The sequence below is a fragment of the Elephantulus edwardii genome, unplaced genomic scaffold (assembly GCF_000299155.1).
Source record: "Elephantulus edwardii isolate Elephantulus edwardi_28Jun2011 unplaced genomic scaffold, EleEdw1.0 scaffold00025, whole genome shotgun sequence".
NCBI lineage: Eukaryota > Metazoa > Chordata > Mammalia > Macroscelidea > Macroscelididae > Elephantulus > Elephantulus edwardii.
Genome location: NW_006399775.1, coordinates 13,985,142 through 14,009,355, shown reverse-complemented (window position 1 = coordinate 14,009,355; position 24,214 = coordinate 13,985,142). Strand labels below are relative to the sequence as shown.

Genomic DNA, 24,214 nt, shown 5'->3' with positions numbered 1-24,214 from the left:
ATTTGAGATTTTTTTTCCCCCTTGTACTCCAAATAATAATAGAGTAAAATGCATTACGCAAATGTGGATTTATCTAATAGTGATGACAGTTTCATTAACACTTGTCAGGGCCAGAGACTCATGTCATTCATCTGCCCTGAGAGGATCAAGAACTCAGTGGGATTCAAATGGCTTGGCCTCTAAAAGTGTGCGGTAAGACTGAGAAAAACTGGATAAATTACATATACTGCATTGAAACAGATGAGGGAGAGAACGGATTAAAAGCGATATATGATCGGGTATTATAGTTATGACAAGAGTTCAGAATGAAAGTTGCATAGTGGAGTGTACTCGGTGAGGGGGAATTGTATACCAGTGAAAGAATTTTTCTTTTCCTTTTCAAAGAGAGGAGTCAACTGGGGGGAGGGGCGGGAAGGGAGAAAAGGGCAACAAAGAATGAATGGAAATCCAAAATCTCTGTAAACGTTCATTAAAATTAATTTTTTTAAAAAAGAAATATATTTGACAAATGAAATTAAAAAAAAATGTGTGGACATGGAGTCAGTGACACCTGACCTCCACTAACTTAACAAAGGGGAGGAATACTCATCAAGAGCAATAGCACACCACAGACCATTTCTGTAAGTTCAAACATGACCCCCTTCCATACTCTTGCCTTACTCCTTAAATTTCAAACACCGGCTATCCCTGTGGAAGCCTAGAGGTTAAGAAGTTGTGCTCTACCAACCCAAAGGCAAGCAATTTAAATCCACCAACTACTCTTTGGAAGAAAGATGGGGGCAATCTCCTTCCTCGTGATTTATAGGCTCTGAAAACCTACAGTTTTCAGCTATTAGTTGACCCGATGAGTCAGCAATTAGTTGATTCTGATTCTATAGCAATGACTTTTGCTTACTTGAGCTCTTTCAGGGAACACTCTCTTGAACTAGAAAATCCATTATAATGGCCACACAGAAGTCAGAGATAATGCTCACAATTATGGGGTTTATTAAGGAAGTAATAAATTACACTTCAAGATCAGGAATGGCTCAAGAGACAGTTCTTTAATCAGGATAAACTTTTTTCAGTCATGTTGAAAGGCATGTCTTTCTCTGGCCCTCAACCCCTCAGCCTTGCTTCTTCCCTGATCAGGCAATTGTTACAAAGTTCTTCTAGCTCTACTGTTTTTTTAAGTGCTAGTGCTATCCCATTCTATGAATAAACTAGATTCAAAGGCACTCAGATTTAGTATCTTGCAACAGCAATATCCAAAGGCATCCATTCTTGACACAAATCTTCTACTCTAAAAGCACTCAGCTTTCTCTATCTATAAACCAGGAGCTGTCTCATGTTAATCTAGTTTACTGCCCCCTATTTTCCTCCTGGAGTCCATTGCTGCTCAGATGTGATAGCTATACATTTCTTATTGGTGCAAGGATCTCAGGTCCAAAAGTCCTACTCTCTGTCTTCTCTTTATTGAAGACAGCAAAATTTCCTCATTTTCCATCACTAGGACACCTCAATCTAAGCCTGCTGGGATGGCAAAACTCATCAATGCCCACATGGACATTCAACAGATCTTATTTACATTATCCCATCAGAGAGGTACCTAATCCCCTCATTGTGCCAACACAAATATCTCAAATTTGCCCATTCCTACTCCATCTTGTCAGAGTTACTATACCATGACTAGAAAAAGCCACAGGTAATTCACTGCACCAAATTAGTCAATGCTGTTGTTGTTAGGTGCTGTCAAGTATGACTCATAGTTGTTGATTGTCATCAACTTGAGCACGACTCATAGTGATCCTATAAACAAAAAAAACAAAAAAAACCAAAAAACAAAACAAAAAAGGCCTGAAGCCTTTCTATAACTATCATAATTTATGAAAGTTCACAGGTTTCCAGAGGCATGTTGTTTAGGAAGTGAATGCGACTCCTGCTTCCAAAATGACTCAGAGACCCTATGAATAACAGATCTAAACCCTGGCCTAATCTACTCCATCCTTAAGCCCATCGTTACAGCTACTGTGTCAATCTGCCTTCTTTCATGTCCTGCTCTCTTTAACTGACCCTCTACCTTTCCCAGTATTGCATCTTTTTCAAGGACTTTTTCTCCTAAAAAATATGTGAGACTGGGGGCGAGTCGTGCGTTCGATGGGCGGCAGGGTGAGCCGTGTGTTTGGCCCCAGGCGGGGCGAGCTGGCCCTCGGGTGAGCTCCTCAGCCCTTGGATTGTACCATTCAACCCCTTGGTAGAAAAATCTGCCGAAGGTATACAGAGAATCTTATAGAGGCTACTTTCCTCCACTCTCTCCCCCAGTACACCCGTAAGTAACACCACCAAAGCCCTCTATTTGTAATTCACAAGTTTGTTCTTTCTAGATTTGTTCCCTTTTCTATAGGCAAACTTAACACTGAGTTTTACTCCAGACTTGACCCTAAACCCAGTTCCAGAGACAAAAAAAAAACCACAATGGCCAATTAAGGAATCAAAGGAGGATGGAGCCTCAGGGTTTAGTCAGCCATCCCTACTAAACCCACCTGGAAAAACACTTTGCAGTCCAGAAGGGAGTAAATGTCAGGAAAAGATAATCTTCTAACAGAACAATAAGGCAAGCAGCTTCAACCCAAGACCACCAGTAAGGGGATAAAGTGTGTTCCTTTCCCCCTTCACATCAACGCCCCTGTTCAGCATGAAGAAGCCAGAGAGTCTGAGCCCAATTCCCAAATGAGAAACCCACAAGTGAAAAAGACAGTTTGTTTAATCACCATTGGACTATGCTTACCATTGTCTTGAATCATTTGGTCCCCACTGGATCCTTTTCATTTCCTTCACCTGCTCCTCCCACCAACCAGCCTTGCAACTGCATCCCTGCAATTTTCATCCCTGCCCATCCTCACCCTTCTGCTCCCAACCCTCACCTCCGTGTATCCCCAACATGTTTTTTCCCAATAAATTAAAAAAATATATGAGACAAAGTTCTATTATCCTTGCTTCTAAGAAGACCCTGATTGCACTTCCTCCAGGACCGATTTCTTCACTCTTCTAACTGTCCATGGTATCTTCAATGTTCCTTTCCATCACCACAATTCAAAGGTATTGATGCTTCGTCAGTCTTCTTTGTGTCCAAATTTCAGATGCATAGGAAGTAACTGAAAATACATAGCTTGCATGAGGTGCACTTTAGTCTTTAAATTGACTTGCTCTTTAGCACTTGCACAAGGTCCTTGACAGCAGATTGTCCCAATGCATTATTTCTATACTTCTGATACTGTGAGTGTTCATTATGGATCCTGACAATGTCAATCTTTTCTCCAACTATCATAAAGTTGCCTATGGATTTCTGTTGGATGTAATCCATGTTAAAGACTTACTATCTTCTCAAGCAAGTGCTTCAAGTCTTCTTCATTTTCAGCAAGCAAGACTGTGTCATCTGTATTTCACAGGGAGTTGATGAGTCTTCCTCCAATTCTAATGCTACATTCTTCTTCATATAGTCCAATTTCTCCAGTTATTTGTTCAGTATACAAATGAAATAGGTATGGAGAAAATACATAACCCTGATGCACACCTTTCCTGATTTAAGCCATACAGTGTTTGCTTGTTCTTTCATACAAAAGCTACTTGGTCTATAAGTTTCACATAAGCACAAGAGTTTGAAGATTTTTATTTTTCTTAGTATTAGTCATAATTTTATATTCTCCATATGGTCAAATGTTTTTGCATAGTCAATGAAACACAAGTGAACATCATTCTGGTACTCTCTGCTTTTAGCCAAGATCTATTTTATATCAGCAATGATATCCCTGGTTCCACAGCCTCTTCTGAATCCAGCTTGAATTTCTCAAAGCTCCCTGTTGATGAACTTAACAAAATTTTCATAATCTTCAGCATAATTTTATCTGCATCTTATACTGATTATATTGTTCAATAATTTCCAAATTCTTTTGGATCACCTTTTTTTGGCAATGGACAGAAATATGTATTCTTGATTCAGTTGGCCAGCTGTCTTTCAAATTTATTGGCATAAGATAGTGAACATCTCCAGCGCTGCATCTGTTACTTGAAACATCTCAACTGGCATTTCATCAGATAGTGGGGCCATATATTTGCCTGTGCATTAGTGCAGCCTGTGTTTCTTTTTTTTTTTTTCTGTGTTTCTTTTCTAAATACCATTTTTTTAAATTACATGCTATTTTTTGAAGTGATTAAATGTCAATAATTTCTTTTCGGTACAGTAACTCTGTGTTCTTCCATCTTCTTTTGATGCTTCCTACATCATTTAAGATTTTGCCCACAGAATCCTTCAGGATTGAAACTCAAGGCTTAAATTTTTTTGTTCTGTTCTTATAGCTTGAGAAATGATGACTATGTTTGTCCCTTCTTGGTTTCCTAACTTCAGGTCTTTACACACTTCATAATAATACTTTGTTTTGTCTTCTCAAGCAGCCCTTTGAGATCTTCAACTCTTTTGTGTTTATTTTCTTTTATTTAGCTTTGTATTCTAGTGCACCCATTGTTATCTTCTTCTTTCTTTCTTGTCCTTGTAATGTCTTCTGCTTTCATCGTAGGTGATTATCTTTGATGTCATCTTACAACTCATATGATCTTCAGCCTTTAGTGTCCAATGCGTCAAATTTATCCTTGAGATGGTTTTTAAATTCAAGTGGGGGTAACTCAAGGTTTTATATTGGTCCTTGTAAATTTTTTTCCATTTTCTCCAATTTGACTTTCATAATAATAATAATGGGTTTGTTTTGACTGTCGATACTCAGTTTCTCCATTGAATCTTTCCACAGATGTATTCTATCTTAACTTCTGTGTTGTTCATCAGGTGAGGTTGATAAAAAAAGGTAAGTTTTTAAAAGAGGTTCTGTTGTTGTTATGTATCATCAGGTTAAATGTACTTCATAGTAACCCTATGCACAATAACTTGGAACCCTGCCCTATCCTGAGCCAGTCTCATTGTCTCCAACACACTTAGCTCAGCTCCCTAGCTACTATGTCAATCTATCTCACCCTGGGTCTTCATCACTTCCACTGTCCCTTCATCCTTCCAATCATGATGTCCTTTTACAAGGACTGGTCTCTACTTGCCATATACACAAAGTATGTCAGATGGCACTTCAAAATCCTTCCTCCAAGAAGAAACTTGGTTTCACATTCTCCAGGACAGACCTATTTGTTCTCTTGGTAGTCCATGGTATGTTCAATTCTCCAGCACCACAACTCAAAGACATTGACTCTTCTTGAGTAATTGTCATCTTGAGTAATTGACCAGCTCTCTAATGCACAGCAAATAATTGCAAAGACTTGGATCAGGTGCCCCTTAGTCTCTAGACTGATATCACTGTTCTAGAGCAGTCTGGAGAGATCCCTGACAGCAAATTATCCAATGCTATTCATTTTATGATTTTCTGACTGCTGGTGCCATGAGTGCTGATTGTGGACTTCTTGTTGTTATGTGCCGTCGAGTAGCTTGCAACCTATGTACAATAGCCCTAAACTCTGCTCAGTTCTGTGCCAATCACACTGTCTCCAATACACCCATCCCGATTATCCCAGTCACTGAATCAATCCACTTCATAGAGGGCCTTCCCCTCCTACATTGTCTTGACCAAATTGAAACTGCTAATAATGTCAATCTCTTCTCCACCTATAATGGTGCTTAAAAGATAAATTTACAATTTATAAATCATTTATTGGACAAGATTCTGTCTTTCTATCTCTAGTCTCATTTCTGTCCAGAGGTCATATTTTCCAACTACCAATTTTTCTTATTTCCAAATTTTGCATTTCATTAGTCAATATTTTAAAACAAACCAAATAATTTAAGACATTTAAAATTATAAGCTATATCCTCCACTTATTAGGTACAATTTACTGAATATTTATTGACGACAAGGTACTATGCTGGATTCTTATCTATTAATATCTAATTCTTAAAATAATCTGGCAAACTAATCAAATAGCAAATATTCAGAGCAGTAAATAATCTGTTCACGAACACATAGCTATTAAAACACTGATTCATGGTAAGTCAGCAAAAGATAACCATGGTAGGTCCCCACTAAATCTTTCCCATTTCCTTTACCCTCTCCCTCCATACATCAAATTGTGTGAACCTGTGATTTCCCCCCTACCCATCCTTACCCCTCTTTTCTCACCCCTTCCTTCTTGTGCCTTCATACACATTTTACTATTGGTCCTTCTATTTCTTTTTAAATTGGTTTGCTTACAAAGTTCATATACATTGTGTTTCATACAATCATTTTCATGCATTATTGTTGGTGGTGGTGCTGTTGTTATGTGTCACCAAATTGTCTGCGACTCCTAGTGACCCCGTGTACAACAGCTCTGAAGCCTGCCCTGTCCTGAAGCAGTCTCACTGACTCCAACACACCTACTCTTTTGACCCAGTTACTGTGTCAATTCATCTCATCCAGGGTCTTCCTCTCCTGCACTGTCCTTCCACCCTTCCAAGCATGATGTCCTTCTCTAAGGACTGATCCCTCCTGGCCATGTGCCCAAACTATGTGATATGGAGCTTCAAAAACCTAGCCGGCAAAGAGAAACTTGGTTTCACCCTATCCAAGACAGAACTGTTCATTTTCTTGATGGTCCATGGCCATCCAAATGTCTTCCTCTGTGAAAAGTCTATATCTTTTACCCATTTTGTAATTGGGGAAAATATCCAGCAGGGACTTGAAAAGATGGGGTAATGGTAGGCATAGTCCAATGGTGATTAATCTGATAAAACACTATGTATAGAAATTATTGTATGAAACAATGGCAATAAAGGGATGTGTGAAACACACACACTACATACATGAATGAAACACAATGAATTATATGCATACCAATTTTTAAAAAATTATCCATTGCAGTGGTTGTTACAAAACTGGAGTAGAACAGGCTTTGTTTTAAGATAGTCATGATCCCTAAACTGGCTCTGTCTCTTACTAGCTGTTCAATCTTGAACAAGTTTTTCAACCTCCCTGTTTTTTCATGCCTCCAGTAGAAACAGTAGAAGAACATATCACATAAGGTGGCTGGTTTCAATATGTTGCCTCTGTTGTAATTGTTAGGTGCCATCAAGTCACGTGCATCTCATAGCAGCCCTATGAACAATAGATTTGAACTCTGCCCTGTCCTGTGTCATCCTCACCATCTCTTACACACTCAAGCCCATTGCTGTAGTCACTGTATCAATCCACTCCTCCTTCATTGTCCTTCTATCTTTCCAAATACAATGTCCCTCTCCAAGGAATAGCCTCTCCTATCAATTCTCCTCTTTGCGTCTACAAAAATAATATGATGCACACAAATTGCTTAATAAGATTCCTGAAATAAAAGCTTAATTAATAATGTCAGGTAATGGTAGTAGGGATAGTTATTGGTTCCCAAGTTTTTGCTCTTTTTGCCTCATCATGGCCCTCCAGCTGCCTTCAGTAAACATTTTTACAATCTTTCCAAAGCAAGCAATTAACTAAAAAAGGCTCAAGAAAATTCAGTATTTAAAAAAGTCTCATCCTGTGACTGACTACATCTAGGGGAGACTTTTATAGGAAACCCATAGAGCTTATCATATTCTTCTATATTCAGTATTATACAAGCTGCATTAGCAAAGAATGATCTTGTTAACTAACATGACAGGAGATATTTAGCCTATAAATTGAGACTGTTATGTCCCAAAGGAGATGCACAATTGCAAAGAAAGAACAAAAACTCTGTGGGAAAAATGCAGCCATTTTTGTCTTTGTTGCTTCCCTCATAAATCAGAGAAGTTTCACTGGGTCATCACCAAGACCACTTCCAACTGTCATCCTGTACTGCTGTATGTGGAAAAAAAATGATCAGCTTTATCATTCTCACCCTCCCAAAAAATGTCTAAGACTCTTAAAAATGTAGTTATCCTGGAGCAGTGATATAAAGAATGGGGGAAAGGGAAGGCATATTAGACCCTGCTATTCACCTACTCATTGCCTTGTTAAAACTCACTGCCGAAGTTGGAACCAACTCATAGCTGACCCTCCACTGGGTTTCTGAAGCTGTAAATCACATAGGAGACCACCTTGAAGAGCAGCTGGTAGATTCAAATCTCTTGCGAGGTTAACAGCATTCCTTAAGAACTATGCCGCCAGAGCCACCTAGGCATCTGTAGAAATTAGACCAGTCTAAACAAACTCGAAAAGCTAGCCTGTGATTTTATGTTGCATAATGGTCTCTCCATGGTGTGAAAAGGTATGTGTGGCTTAAATATGGCTAGGAGAAAGGAAATCACTCAACTTTCTTGGTTATGGTAACAGTGAGTTTTTCTTTTCAACCTTTTGGGAATTTTTGCTATCCTTTTACATAAGAAAAAGAACCATGATTGGGATTTTCATGGTTTACGTTATGGATTTTGTGTACCATGGAAACGTCTGTCATGACTTTAACAATTATGACCTTCTTCCCCTCTGCAAAGCAGAGGGGGAAAAGCCAGGAATACATACTTGTTCCAGCCTTGCACTCCCCCACTGAGATGCCCTTGTTTGGATCATCTTTGTGTCCCTCTAATCCAACGCCTGAACTGAATTGTAAAGGTCTTAAATTGCAACTAGAAGCACAACAGAGCTTTGGATCACCTAGACAAGGCTTCTCGTGTTTTATGAATGAGGTTTGGGAGCAGCAAACAAGTACCAAAGTCAGCTAACACCAGGAGCTCTCTATTCCCAGAAAAGGTTTTTCTACTTCACAGCTCTTCCTGAGTAGCAATGAAATTGCAATCAAACTTTTATAATTTAAGCCCTATATTTCCCCAGTTATTTATTTCTTGAAAGAGGCCTTATCTTCTTCTCCTCCTCCAAAGTGTTTTGAAATCCCAGTGGCTTCTTGTACTTAATTCTCTTCCTTTCCTTCTCTTCCTCCACATCAGCACTATCCTAGCAATTTTAAACCTTTTTCTGAAACAGTAAGAAACCCACATATGCAAAGCAATTAATCAACCAACAAGTATTCTTGGAGTGAGCACAACACTCAAAGGACATCCTTCAATTACCACTTTTGTAAGAAGAAAATAGCCACAAATGAGGCTAACAACCCCTCTTGGCTTGGTGCTAATCACCTACATTATATACACAGTCTCTAATGAGAGCCAATATGACTAAAATAATTGAGGGGGGGAAGGACATTAAGACTATAGAGGTGGTGATTTAAGGAACAATAATACTAGAAGGGGTAGAGGGAGTATAGTTGTAATCAGTATACATTTTTCTGATGCTAATAGATCCTATCTGCCTACATGATTTTGATTGTACATTTAAAAGAGAATAATGAAACAGTTACTAAGGATTAACCTTTGGAGGGGGGAATAGTTATGGATCACAGTTTCTGTGAGCAGATTAGGAAAAATGAACCCAGGTCTACAAAGTGGAAACAAAGTGAGGTGAGAGGAAAGAAGACAAAAATGCTAACAAGGCATGGGGGAATCTGACATAAGGGAAAGGTCCGCACATCCAACATGTATGAGTTTAAATGCAGAGGCTCTTGTTATGTGTAAATGAAGCAGAATGAAAGGGGAACCTTAACTCCTTTTAAAAGTATTAACATGAGTCTGGAATTCACTCATGTTAGTTTTGTTAAATTTGCCTTTCTACATGGCAGTCCCTTTAACCTTGTTGCGGACTTGGGCTATGCACTCTAAGGAAACCATATCTTTTCTCTGAATTCTGGTAGGTGCAAAATGCAAACTATCATATTTCCAAAAGGTCTTTTTCATTATAGTGCTACCTTGTGGCTGAAAACTGTTCATGTACAACATTATCAACAGATTTTTTAAATTGACCTCCCTTAATAGACATAAGAAAGCAAATTTACTAATGTTGTTGTTGTTGTTATGTGCCGTCGAGTCGCTTGCGACTCATAGCGACCCTATGTACAACAGCCCTAAACCCTGCTCTATCCTGTGCCAATCGCATTGCCTCTGACACACCCATCCCGATTACCCCAGTCACTGAATCAATCCACCTCATAGAGGGTCTTCCCCTCCTGCGTTGTCCCTCCACTCTGCCTAGCACGATGTCCCTCTCCAAAGACCTGTCTCTCCTCACAACATGTCCAAAGTATGTCAGGCGAAGCCCCAGAATCCTTGCCTCCAAGGAGCAGCCTGGTTTAATCCTCTCCAGGATGAATCTATTTGTTTTCTTGGCAGTCCATGGTACATTCAGTACTCTTCCCCAGCACCACAGCTCAAAGGTGTCAATTCTCCTACTATCCTCCCTAGTCATTGTCCAACTCTCTGATGCATAACAAGTGATTGCAAAAACCATGGCCTGTATCAGGCGCACCTTAGTCTCCAGAGAGACACCATTGCTCTTGAGTACTTTAGAGAGGTCCCTAACTGCAGACTTTCCCATCGCAATATGTTTTTTTATTTCCTGGCTACTGGTGCAAAGAGTGTTGACCGTGGAGCCGAGCAAACTGAAGCTGTGAACAATCTCAATCTCTTCACCATCCATCCTGATGCTACCAATTGGTCCAGTAGTGAGAATTTTTGTCTTCTGGACATTGAGCCTCCGTCCATATTGAAGGCTGCAGTCCTTTACCCTCTGCCATAGGTTACTAGAAAATTGTATTTTGTTGTTGTCCTGGGACTACCCTATAGTAAACATGCATATACCTTTGAACAATCATATCATCCCACTTATATGTTATTCTCCTATCTTTGCTAAATTCTTACTTATAGATAGTGTGTCTTTAATTACCCTGATAGTCTATGAAATACATTATGTGCTAAAAAACTATGTCATAACCTTTCATTCCCACTCCTGCAGAATACACTCCTCTTGGTCTATCAGAGTATCTATTTTCACTCTGTGACTATGAGTGTTTCCTATGTCCAGATCATCTCTATTACTCAATAAATTGGCTTGTATATAAGCAGATTCTGTAATGTTTCTCTACTATAGAACATCTGTTTCTAGCCTAACACAGAAATTGAAATCTCCACTATCTTTGTATCAAAGAAATTGTCTCCACAAAGACCATGACAAAAATGTGATATGGCAGGCAAAGAAAGTTAAGCCTTTCCTATAGCCACAGAAATCATCCATGAAGGTCTTTACCATGGAATTAGGAAGGGATGATATTTGAGATAAAATAGAGGGCAAAGGGAGTCCTAAAGAAAGGGGTGACAGTATGATGGAGAGATGCCCCAAAGAGAAGCATGCCTTCCTGAATAACAGTATTCATAGCTAACTAACATTGGACTTGCAGACTGACTTCTGTCCACTCCTAGCCTTCCCATCCTTCCTCCATATCCCAGAGCCCACTCTCATGAACCTTTGACACAAATATCTTTCCCAACCTTACTCACAGGACAGATGACAACTGCATATGCCCCCTCAAGCTGTATCAATCAAAGTTTCCCAGAATATTCTTGTGTATTTTTCATCATAGTCCCTCACTTTAAATGCATTCACTCAAACTTGGTCAACCAAGCATAATGGAAATAATTTTTTGCACGTGTACAAATCAATATGATTTTACTGTCTTCATAAAACTTGTGTCTTCTTAGTAACCTTCCTCTTCTGACAGCCATGTGTTTTATTACTCCAGGACACCGAAGGTCTAGGATTTAACTTAGTAATATAAATGGCTTATCAGAATCAAACTACACAATTTATTTACCAAGCATTTATAGAGCACTAAGTATAAGTCCATGAGCAGTTATGTGGTGCTGAAGAAAAGTTTTGAGTATACCATGAACTGTCAGGAGAACAAACAGGTTTGTCCTAAAGAGGGTGAAACTGGCCTGCTCCTTGGAGGCAAGGATTTTGTGGTTTCGTCTGACATACTTTGGGCATGCTGCAAGGAGAGAGTGGTCTTTGGAGAAGGGACATCATACTTGGAAGGGTGGAGGGATGAAGAAAGAGAGGGAGCCCATTAATGAGATGGACTGATGCCATGCCTGGGGTAATGAGGGTAGGTGTGTCAAAGACAGTCAAGTTAGCACAGGAAAGAGCAGATTTCAGGACTGTTGTACATAGGGCCTCTATGAGTCACAAGCAACTCAACGGCACATAACAACAACAAGCCAAATTCACACTTCCTCAGAACCTAGGAAACACAACTCTCTCATAAAAATAGGATGAGAAAGGAGAATGTAATGGAGGATATAGACTACCTTTTCTGACCTTTATCAGTCAGTAAATATAAGACTTTTTCTAACACTAAATCTTGGTTAAAGGAAGTGGTGAGATCCCTTGAAGAACCCAAATACATACTTCTACCCCAATGCTATATTCATAACAAATGCTGCACAGGAAATAGTTCTACTACAACTGTGGAAATAATTGCCACTGCAACTAATTATCAGCAGTCAAAAACAAGCCAGGTGCCAACTGTGGAAGAGACCATCAATTTCTCGTGTTCAAGTTCAAATTGAAGTTTAAGAAATTTAAAAACATGTCCACAAGAGTCAAACTATGACCTTGGATATATTCCATCAGAATTTAAAAATCATCTCAAGAATAAGCTTGAGACATATAACACTAAAGATCAAACACCAGGCTAGCTGTGGGCTGGCTGTAAAGACATCATTCATGGGGAAAGCAAAAGGTAATTACAAAGATAGAGGAGAAAGAAAACAACAAAACTGATGCCAGAAAAGATTCTGAAAATTGCATTAGAGCATTGAGAAGCCAAAACAAAGGGAAGACATGCTGAAGTAAAAGAACTGAACAAAACATTTCAAAAGGCAGAGAATAAAAATGGAAGAACCCATCCAGCATTGCTCAAACTGAAAAAACAAATTCAAGCCTTGAGTTTCCATATTGAGAGATGCTATGGGGGAAATATTAAATGATCCAAGAAGCATCAAAAGATGGTAAAGGGAATACAAGAAATCACTGCACCAAAAAAAAAAAAAAAAAAGATTGACACTTAAATACTTTAGGAAGTGGTGTACGGTAAAGAGCCAATGATGAGGAAGGAAGAAGTCCAAGTTTCATGTAAAGCACTTTCAAAAAGTAAGACCCCAGGAACTGATGGGATACCAATTGACAAGTCCAAATAACAGATGTAGCCTTGGATATACTCACCAGTCTGTGCCAAGAAAACTGGAAGAAAGCTAACTGACTGAAAGAGATCCATATTTGTTCCCATTCCCAAGAAAGAGGATCTAACAGAAAGTAGAAATTATCAAACAATATTATTAATATCACATGCAAGCAAAATATTGTTAAAAGTCATCCAAAAGCATTTCTACAACAGTGTATTCACAAGGAATTGCCAAAAGTTGAAGCTGGGTTTAGAAGAGGGTGTTGTCAGCTAGATACTGGCTAAAAGTAGAGAATATCACAAGGCTATCTATTTGTGTTTTATTTATTATGCAAAGCACTTGACTATGTGGATAATAACAAACTATGCTTAGCTTAGAGAAAAATGGGAGTTCTAGAACACTTAGAAATCTATACCTGGGCCAATAGGCTGTTGCCCAAACAGGGCAAGGAAACTTGGCATGGTTTAAAATTGGGAAAGTGTGCACCAGGGCTATATCTTCTCTCTATACCTATTCAATCTGTATGCTGAGAAAATCATTCAAGAAGCTAGATTTTATGAAGAAATGTGAGGCATCAGGAGAGCAGGAAGGCTCATCAACAATTGGTGTCATCCAGGTGACACAACCTGGCTTGCTGAAAGTGAAGAGAACCTAAAGCACTTGCTGCAGAGGATCAAGGACTGTAGCCTTCAATATGGGTTATATTACAACATCAAGAAAACAAAAATCTTCATCAATCATAGGCAATGGACTAATAGGGAGCATCATCATAGATGGAGAAAATATTGATATTGTCAATGATTTTATCTTGCTTGAATTCATAATCAACAACCTTGTTGTCAGCAATCAGGGGATCAAGAGACATATAACATTGGGAGTCTGCTGTCTGGGATATTTCAAAAGTCCTGAAGAGCAATGATGTCAGTTTAAAGACTAAGGCGTGCCTGATTCATAGTTTTTCCAAACACCTGCTATGCATCCACACACCAGACAATGAATAAGAATTACAGAAGAATCAATTCATTTGAATCGTAGTGATGGAGAAGAGTGCTGAATGGCCCAAGAACTGTTAAAAGAACAGTTTTGTGCTGGAGAAAGTGCAACCAGAATGTTCCTTGGAAGCAAAGATGATACAGCTTCATCTAACACACTCTGGGCATGTTGTTAGGAGAGGCTATTCCTTGGAGTGAGAGACATCATGCTTGGAAAGGTGGAGAGTTGGCAGAAGAAAGGAAGACCTTCAACCAGATAGAACTGACATTGTCACTACATCTATCAATAGGCTCAAGTGTGTTAGAGATTGTGAAGAAGGCACAGGATAGGACAGAGTTCACATCTTTTTTCATAAGGTCACTATGAATCATACTGAACTTAATTTAACCACACTTAACAACAACAAGGTTTTAGTAAGCTGAGAAGGACTGGTATTGATCATTTTAACCAATGATGTGCAATGCTGTTGTTATTTGATGCCGTTGAGTCGTAGACGACTCATAGCAACCCTATGAACGAACAGCCTGAGCACTGTTCGTACATAGAGTTTCCGGAGGCAAACCATTTCGGAAGTGGATGCCGCTCCTGCTTCCAGGCTTGATTTAGTCGTGAAGCTCCAGCCAACACCGTCCACTATGGGTACCCGTTACCACTATTGACACATCACTGTCACAGTCTTCAGTATCACAGCAACCACAAGTTACCGCTGTACAGCAACGCACAGACTAGTGCTATACCACCTAGAAGAATGTTTGACAGGAAGACAATTTGAACCTGGCCGAGGCCCACAGAGGAAAATCACCCACCTTCAGCTTGGTAGCATAACTTCCTTTCCACTAGGCCAACGTAGCTCTCTCTTGGTCGTCATCATTGTTATTGTTGTTTGATGCTGTTGAGTCGTAGACGACTCATAGCAACCCTATGAACGAACAGCCTGAGCACTGTTCGTACATAGAGTTTCCGGAAGCAAGCCATTTTGGAAGTGGATGCCGCTCCTGCTTCCAGGCTTGATTTAGTCAAGCCTTTGGGCTTAAAGCCACCTCCTGGTTCAAACCCTAGGCCCAGGCTGGCTAGCCTCACTCTGGGGACAGAGCAAACCTGCACGTCAAACACATTCCCGGAAATGCAGTCGACTCCAAAAGCTTGCCACGATTCATGCACTCACACCACCATGTCCCTTCCTTCTGGCAAGGAGAGCTTCCCAAGACCCTGGGAGGAGCCAGCCAACGAGGAACAAAATGGCTGCTTCTCTCCTCTCCCAGCTTCTTTTGGGCTTAAGGCTGTTGAATGATGTGCAATATCAAATTGAAAAGAAATAACATTTAATTCATCGTCAAAAAGAGTATTTCAAAATCTATCCTAAAGTACAATGTTATAATTGATAGAATGATACCTGTATGGATATAAAATCTGTCAATTTGACCATTATTCAAACTTACACACCAACCAAGAAAACCAAATATGAAGAAATGTAAGACTTCTACCTACTTTGGCAGTTTGAAATTGATCAAACATGCAGATAAACACATTAATAATAACTTTTGATTGGAAAGAAATGGATTAGTCATTGGAAAATATGGACTTGATATTATAATTGAAACTGGAGATCACATTAGAGAATTTTGTATGTTTTTTGTATGCTTATTCAGTGCAAATATCTTTTTTACAAAAACATAAACAATAACATAGACTTGGACCATGACAGAATAAATAGGACTCAAATCAACTGTTAACTATGGAAAGAAACTTTGAAGAAGTTTAATATCATCAGTCATAAAAGGGCCACAGACTGATGATGGAACAGATCAACTGCTCATCTGCAAGTTCAAACTGAAACTGAGGCAAAATAAAATTCACAAAATCCAAAATAAAATCCACAAAAGCCAAAATATGACCCCCAGTGTATCTCTACTTGCATTTTGAGAACATCACAAGATTATATTTGATATGTTGAACACTAATCAAGAAAGACCAGATGAGTTGTGCAATAACATTAAGGATATTTTACATGAAGAAAGTAAAGGGTTTTTCAAAAGCCAGGAAAGAAAGAAAAGTGCAAAATGGATGTCAGAAAAGACTCTGCAATTTACTGTAGAAGTGAGAGGAGATAAAGCGAAAGGAAAAAAATAATGAAGTAAGAGAGCTGAATAGAATTCAAAGAAGAGCCAAAATAAAAAAGCAAAGAACAACAAAATGTGCCAAGACTTGAAGTTAGAAAACCAAATATGAAGAACACACTATTTCTCAAGCTGAAAGAACTGAAAAACAAATGAAAAACTCCAGTTTGAATGCTAAAGGTTTCTGAGTAAAATACTGAATAATGTTAAGAAAAATACAGAATGAATATTCAGTCACTATACCAAAAATAATTGGCCAATATAAAATTTCAGGATGCAGCTTTGCTCAAGAACCAATGATAACGAAAAAGAAAAACAAGCTGTACTAACTTTATTCATCTAGTACCAAGAGCTGTGCTGCAATCCCAAAGGCCTGAGGTTTGAGGCGACCAGCTGCTCTGTGGGAGAAGGATGGGCAATCTCCTTCCAAGTGATTAACTGCCTCTGAAAATCCATCAGAGGGTTAGCTATGGGTTGGTTCTGACTTGCTGGCACACAACAACAGCAATAAGACAGAATAACAATTAAGCTGTTTCAAAAAAAAGATACACCCCTGGACATGCTTATTCACCCATGTTGAAAGTTGAGTAAGTATCTTGAAACAAAGGTACTTAACTAACTAATGCTCATTAGAAAAAAATCAAAAAAAATATGGAATTTACAGAATAATATTACTAATATCACATGAGAGTATAATATTACTGAAGACTAGTCAATAAGAACAAAAGAACATCAAAAGGGAAGCGGTACATCAAAAGGGAACTTCCAGAAATTCAAGATCCATAATCAAAACCAATAGAAGTAAAAGAAATTAAATGATATATTACATTAGATATATCTACTGTTGTTGCAGAAGGTCAAGGACTGCAGTCTTCAACATGGATTGTAGCTCAATATCAAGAAAACAAAGATTCTCACCATGGGCCAATTGGCAGCATCATGATAGATAGATGAAGAAAGGATTAAGATTATTAACAGGTTAATATTATTTAACAGCTTTAATTTGCTTGGCTCTACAATCAACATTCTTGGTTCCAGCAGCCAGGAAATCAAAAGACAAATTGAATTGGGAAAGTCTTCTGTCAGAAACCTCTCCAAAGTACTGAAGAGCAACAATGTCAGTCTGGAGACTAAGGTGTGCCTGATCCAGGCTGTAGTCTTTGCAATTACTTACTATGCATCAGAAAGCTGGACAGTGACTAAGGATGATAGAAGGAGAAGTGATGTCTTTGAGCTATGGTGTTGGAGAAGAGTACCATGGACTGCTAGGAGAACAAACAAGTTTATCCTAGAGAGAGATCAGGCTGCTCCTTGGACACAAGAATCCTGAAGCTTTGTCTGACATACAGACATGCTTGGGAGGGTGGAGGGAGAGCACAGGAAAGAAAGACCCTTGATGAGATGGATTGTTTCAGTGACTGGGGTAATGGGGCGTAGGTGTATCAGAGACAATAAAATTGACACAGTATAGAGCAGGATTTAGGGATGTTGTACATTGGATCACCTTGAGTCACAGGGAAGTCGGTAGCACATAACAACAAAAATTGTCAAATATCTCTTTAAAGTGCAAAAAGAGCAAGGATATCACATTAAAGACTAAGATGTACCTGGCTCAAGTCAATGTATTTTAAATTGCTTCATATAGATGTGAAAATTGAATACTGAATAATGAAAAGCAAAGAAGCATTGGTGCCTTTGAATTGTGGTGTTAGTAAAAAATATTGAATATTCTCTCAGCTGCCAAAAGAAGTGGCAAATCAGTATTGATAGAAGTATGACCAGAATGCTCCTTGGAAGTAAGGATGGTGAGACTTTGTTTCATATGCTTTGGCATGTTATCAGCAGGAGCCAGGTCCAATATCATGCATGGAAAAGTAACACTGGGGGGGAAAAAAGGAAGACTTTCTACGAGACAGACTGACACTGGCTCTAACAATAGGCTTAAAGACAGAAAAGATGGTGAGGATGATGCAGGACTGGGCGAAGTTTCATTCTGCTTTTCATTGAGCAGCTGTGAGTTGGAGTCAGATGGCATCAAACAAGTACAGGATCTAACTGACTAAGGATGCTCACATAGGTGTTTAAATTCCTGAATGTTTCTTTAAAAGAAGAATCACTGAGGTTCTGAAGCAAAACAAGAACAAACCATATCTAGACGAAAATGTTGGGGATGAGTATCATTTAAGTTAGAACCAGCCTACAGCTGACCCTCCAGTGGGTTTTCACAGGCAATAAATTGCACCTTTCCCCTGTGCAGCAGTTGGTGGATTCTAACCGAGTGCCTTTGGGTTGGCAGTTCAACTCTTTACTCACTAGGCCACCAAAACCACCAGAGTTCCCTAGAAGAAAACTAGAGAGGTCAATTATAATGTCTTCGAGTCATTACTTAATCTGTCTGGTTTAAATAAAAACCCACCATCATCAAGACAGTTTCGACCTCAGGTGTCCAAAATAGAAATCTTTCCGGAAAGAGACTAGTTATCTTTGTCACAAGAAGTGGCTAGAGAGATTGAACAATCGATCTTCTGAATGACAGCTCAACATGTAAAGCACTATGCCACTGCTGTTGTTGTTACATGAGATAGAGTCAGAACCAACTCATAGCTGACCCTCCAGTTTCAGAGCAAAAATACATAAGAGTAATAATGTCAGTTGGAAGTCTAAGGTGTATCTGATTCCAGCCAGTCTTTTCAGTCACTTCCTATGCATCTGAAAGCTGGACAACAAATAAGGATGGCAGATAAAAATAATTGATGCCTTTGAGTTGTGGTGTTTGAGAAGGGTGCTGAATATGCCACGGACTGCCTAAAGAATAAATATAGGTCTTGGGAAAGGTGATACAGAGTGTTTCTTGGAGGCAAAGATGGCAAAACGTGGTCTTTCAAACTTTGAATATGTTATGAAGACAGGTTTTCCATGGAAAGGATTATCATGCTTGGAAGATCAATGAAAGAGAAGAAGACCCCCTGTAAGACAGGTTGGTACAGTCACTGCAGCAAAGGGCTCAAGCGTATCAGAGATGAGGAGGATGACACAGGATAGGACAGGGTTCAAGACTGTTATTCACAGATTAACTCTGAGTATTACTTGACTCGATGCCACCTCACAATAATAGCATCATACAATTTAATCCTTATAGAAATTTAATTTTGTTGTTGCTCCTGTTGTCATTAAGTACCAGTAAGGATTGACCCATAGAAACATAACTCTGTGCAACAGAAAGAAACATTGGTCCTCCAACACCACCCTCACTGTCATTGTTGTGCTTTAGTCTATCATCACAGCCACTGTGTCAATTTCTTTTACCAAAGCCCTTCCTCTTTTGCTAATCTTCCTGACAACATGTCAAAAGTGAAGTCTCATCATCTTACTTCTAAGGAGCATTCTGGCTGCACTTCTCCTAAGCCAGACTTGTTCATTCTTCTGGCAGTCATCGCTGAGAGAACCTGCTGGCATCTGAAATATTTATGGCATAGGTTCCAGCATCAAATAGCATTCAAACAACCATAGTACAACAAAGTGATGTATAAGTGGTGGAAATCAAAACAAGAAACTTCCCTTGTAAGGATTAGAAAACTTAAGAATAGCAGAACTACCACTTAGAAAACTCATTCATCACTCACTGCCACTGAGTTTATTCCAATTTATAGCAGCTGTTCATTGACGTTCTAAGGTTATAAACCTTTATGAGATTGTTGTTGTTGTTGTTGTTGTGTGCTATTGAGTTGCCTGAGACTTATAGTGACCCTGTGCACAACAGGTCTGAAGCCTGCCCTGTCCTGATCCAGTCTCACTGACTCCAAAACAGCTACCCCCATTACCCCAGTTACTTTATCAATCCATCTCATCTGAGGACTTGCTCTTCTGCACCTTTTCCAAGCATGATGTCTTTCTCCAAGGACTGGTCGCCTCCCAGTCATGTGCCCAAAGTATGTGAGACAGAGCTTCAAAATCTTAGCCTCCAAGGAGAAACTTGGTTTCAACCTCTCCAAGACAGATCTATTTGTTAAAATGATCATTTTTCTCCCTCAAAGCTATTGGTTGACTCGAATCAGCAGAGATAGGCGCCCTTTTGGTTAGCAGTGCAACATGCAACAGACTACACCACCAGAATGAAGCAGATACACATAAAACATCTCACCTCTGTAGTATTCCACAAAATAATACATCTTTTAAAATTTTAAAGTCGTATTAAATTCTGAATAGTAACAGACCATTTTAAAACCTAAAGACTTCCATTGGCTTGTTGTGGATTTTGTTTGTTTAAAAAAAGAACTGGTCTTTTATGATCTATCCTTTAAATGGTGATTGTTACTGAGATTTGAGTGATGTGAGCTGAGTGATGGACTGTTCCATCATGTAGATCTTTCAAATGTCTATCAAGCACAAAAATGTTGAAAACTTATGGTAAATCATTAAATTTAGCATTATAATTAGATTCAACATTGCATAACTTAAAATAACATTTCCTGACACCTATCTTTCCTAACCCCAAAAAACAATGGGGACATTAAAAGCTTTAATGAATAATTATTGCACACTGCCTCTGAAACAGTGGTTTCAGGATATTTTTACTAACTTCCATCACCTGAACTACTTAAGTGCTTTGACAAGTATGACAAGTACTCACAGTGAATCATGACTTCAAGAGCAACATGTCTATACAGGCATTCCCTACTAACTGCTGTTTTTTTAAAAAAATTTCAATTATTTAACACTGACATTTACATTTTTACCAAATCATCTAATTTATCCCACTCTTAATAGCAAATGGGGAACACTTACTTCCTTCGGTTTTCTCATCTTCATAGGTTTTCTGGGAACTATATGAAAATAACTGCAAATGAAGAAGAAGCAGCATAATTAGAAGACAAATATTTTAGTAAAAAGTTTGAGCCTCATTAGAGATAACTTCTTTTGAACATTAAAACATATATACCTTCAGTCATTTAAAATGAAAATAAAGATCATTGTAAAGCCCAAAATCCATACCAATATACATCTATCAACTTTCTCATTAGCAGACATTTTAGTTTGCAATAGTAAAATTTTATTATAAAACAATTTCTTATGCAAATAACTTTCACATTAATAATATGTGTCAAGTAGTAATAAATGTCAAGGTGTGAGATGAAAGTAACACTGGGTAGTAAAGTTATGTGTCAATGTGACTGAGCCATGACTCTTAGAGGTTAGGCACTTATGTAATGACATAATTTGGCAGTCACGTAATAATGTAATTTGGCAGTTAATTATGTAGCTATCATCCATTTTCACTTAATATTATCACATAAAGGCATTGTTTTGGGAATCTAACCATGTCCATGTCAGCAATGGTGACCAGGTACCGTAAAGTTCTGCTAGTCTCTTTTTAGTTCTTCCGGGTCATGAAGACTTACTTAACTTAATGAGTAACACATTTCTTGATGGTTGAAGACCTTTGGAGTTTTCTATTGTACATAAGAATAAGTAATATCTAAGATTTGCATCTGATGCTAAGAATGTTTCCGTATTAATATATAAAGATATTCAGAGTGTTGTCACTTTTAATGGTTTTAGCACTATGTGAAGGATAGATTTAGAGTTAGTAAATGAAACAAAACAAATTCTTAAGAATCTGAAATAACAAGAAAAGGCAAATATATACACACCAAAGTTTCTTCATTAATAGTTACTAAAGTGGGATAGAAAGGGGAAAGAAGGGCTAACAGTGATGAAATAACATTAATTAAAGGAAAAGTTGTATAGACAATCACTAATTACTAATACTAAATTGCAAGTTGGACTGCTTCACCTTAAAATAAAGTTGACTATGTAAGAGAACAATGAATGAGAGAGCTCTGTTAGCCTAGTGGATAGAAAGTGATGCTACCAAGCCAAAGGTGGGTGATTTTAATCTGTGGCCTTCAGGCCTGGTTTTAATTGTTTTAGTCAAACATTCTTCTAAGTGGTGTAGCATAGATCTCTGCCTTGTTGTACAGAGGTAACTCATGGTTGCTATGACGCTGAACACTGTGACAATGATGTGCCAAATATGATAATGGTTATCCATGGTGGACAGTTCTTGGTGGAGCTTCCTGATTAAAACAAGCTTGGAAGCAGAAGTGGCATCTACTTCCGAAATAGCTTGCCTCCAGAAACTATAAACTTGGAGAAACAATAAAAGTTATACAAGTGTTCAGGTCTTTGGTTCATAGGGTCACTATGAGTCATCTATGACTCTACAGCACTTAACAACAACAATATGGAGTCAAAAGTCACAAGTCAGATGTCTATAAAAGCCAAGGAGATCATAATAGAGAAGTAATGGATACAATAATAATAAGTAAGAGGGCGTAAAGCTTACAAAGAATAGTAATAGGGAACAGCGGGGAGTGTGGCAAGTAAGAGACTACTTCTCCATCTAAAATCAACATTATTGTTCTGGGGGATTGGTTTGTTTTGTTGGGTTTTTGGGGTTTTTTGGACATATGAACAACTAAAATTAAATCCTTTGAAAAATCAAATTCTCTCAGATTTTTTTAAAATAGAAATCAAAAATTTATATTATTAAATGAACTTTCTTTTTTTATTTTATTTTAGTAATTTAAATGAACATTTACAGATATTTTGGATTTCCATTCATTCATTGTTGCCCTTTTCTCCCTGCTCAGCCCTGCCCCCTGCCCCCAATGAACTTTCTTAATTCTAAAATGTTGACAGTCAATTAAAATATTAAAGAACCAGAGTCTCCAATTTACAACCTCTGTTTATAGACCCTTAAATCAATTTTTCACAAGAATTTTGTTGTTGTTGCTGTTATGTGCCGTTAGGTTGCCTGTGACTCAATAGTGACCCTATGTACAACAGCCCTAAACCCTGCTCTATCTTGTGCCAATTGTGTTGTCTCTGACACACCTACTGCCATTAGCCCACTGAATCAGTCCATCTCATCAATGGTCTTCCTTTCCTGCACTGTTCCTCCACCCTCCCAAACATGATGTCCCTCTCCAAGGACTTGCCCTGCCTTGCAACATGTCCGAAGTATGTCAGACAAAGCTTCAGAATCCTTGCTTCCAAAGAGCAGCCTGATTTAACCCTCTCTAGGATGAACTTGTTTGATCTCTTAGCAGTCCCTAGAATACTCAATACTCTTCTCCAACACCACAGCTGAAAGGCATCAATTCTCCTTCTATCATCCATAGTCATTGCCCAGCTCTTCAATGCATAGCATGTGATTGCAAAGATTATGACCTGCATCAGGCTCACCCTAGTGTCCAGACTGACATCACTGCTCTTCAGTACTTTGGAGAGGCCTCTAACAGCAGACTTTCCCAACACAATACATGTTTTCATTTCCTTACTGCTAGTGCCAAGAGTGCTGATTGTGGAGCCAAGCAAACTAAAGCTATTTAAAATATCAATCTCTTCATCATCCATCACAAAACTGCCAATTAGCCCAGTGGTGAGAATTTTTTTTTTTACAATAAGCTTCTATCCATAATGAAGACTGCAATCCTTGACCTTCTGTAGCAAACATTTCAGGTCTTCCTCAGCAAGGAAGACAGAGAACTGCCAGAAGTGCAGGCTGGGTTTAGAAAAAGCTGTGGTACGTGGCATATTGTAGCTAATGTTAGATGGATCTTAGCTGAAAACCAGGAGTACCAGAGGAATGTCTATCTGTGTTTCATTGATTATGAAAAGGCGTTTGACTTTGTAGACCACAACAAACTGTGGCTGACTCCGAGAAGAATGGAAATTCCAGAACACGTGACGATGCTTATGTGAAACGTATACTTGGACCAGGAGGCAGACCAGGAGAACAGAGCAAGGGAACACTCCATGGTTCAAAATCAGGAAGGGTGTACACCAGGAATGTGTCCTATCTCCATACCTTTTTAATCTATATGCAGAATAGATCATCCAGGAGTCTGGGATCTGTGAGGAGAAATGTGGCATCAGGATTGGAGGAAGACTCATCACAATCTGTGTTACGAAGATGCCACAACCCTGCTTGCTGAAAAGCATCTTGTAGTCATTATTTTTCCAAGCAGGTGTTATAAATTAGTTATAAATTTAAAAATTCTTTTAAAGAAAATTC

The 24,214-nt window shown here is 38.6% G+C and overlaps 1 protein-coding gene across 1 annotated transcript in view; it reads right to left on the bottom strand.

Moving 5' to 3' along the window:
- DCDC2C (doublecortin domain containing 2C) overlaps positions 1–24,214 on the bottom strand; it is a 149,339-nt gene that overhangs the window by 96,173 nt on the left and 28,952 nt on the right. The window contains exon 2 of the mRNA XM_006882922.1: positions 20,920–20,971. Within this exon, the coding sequence (XP_006882984.1) occupies positions 20,920–20,971 (52 nt within the window). The remainder of the gene's footprint in view (positions 1–20,919; positions 20,972–24,214) is intronic.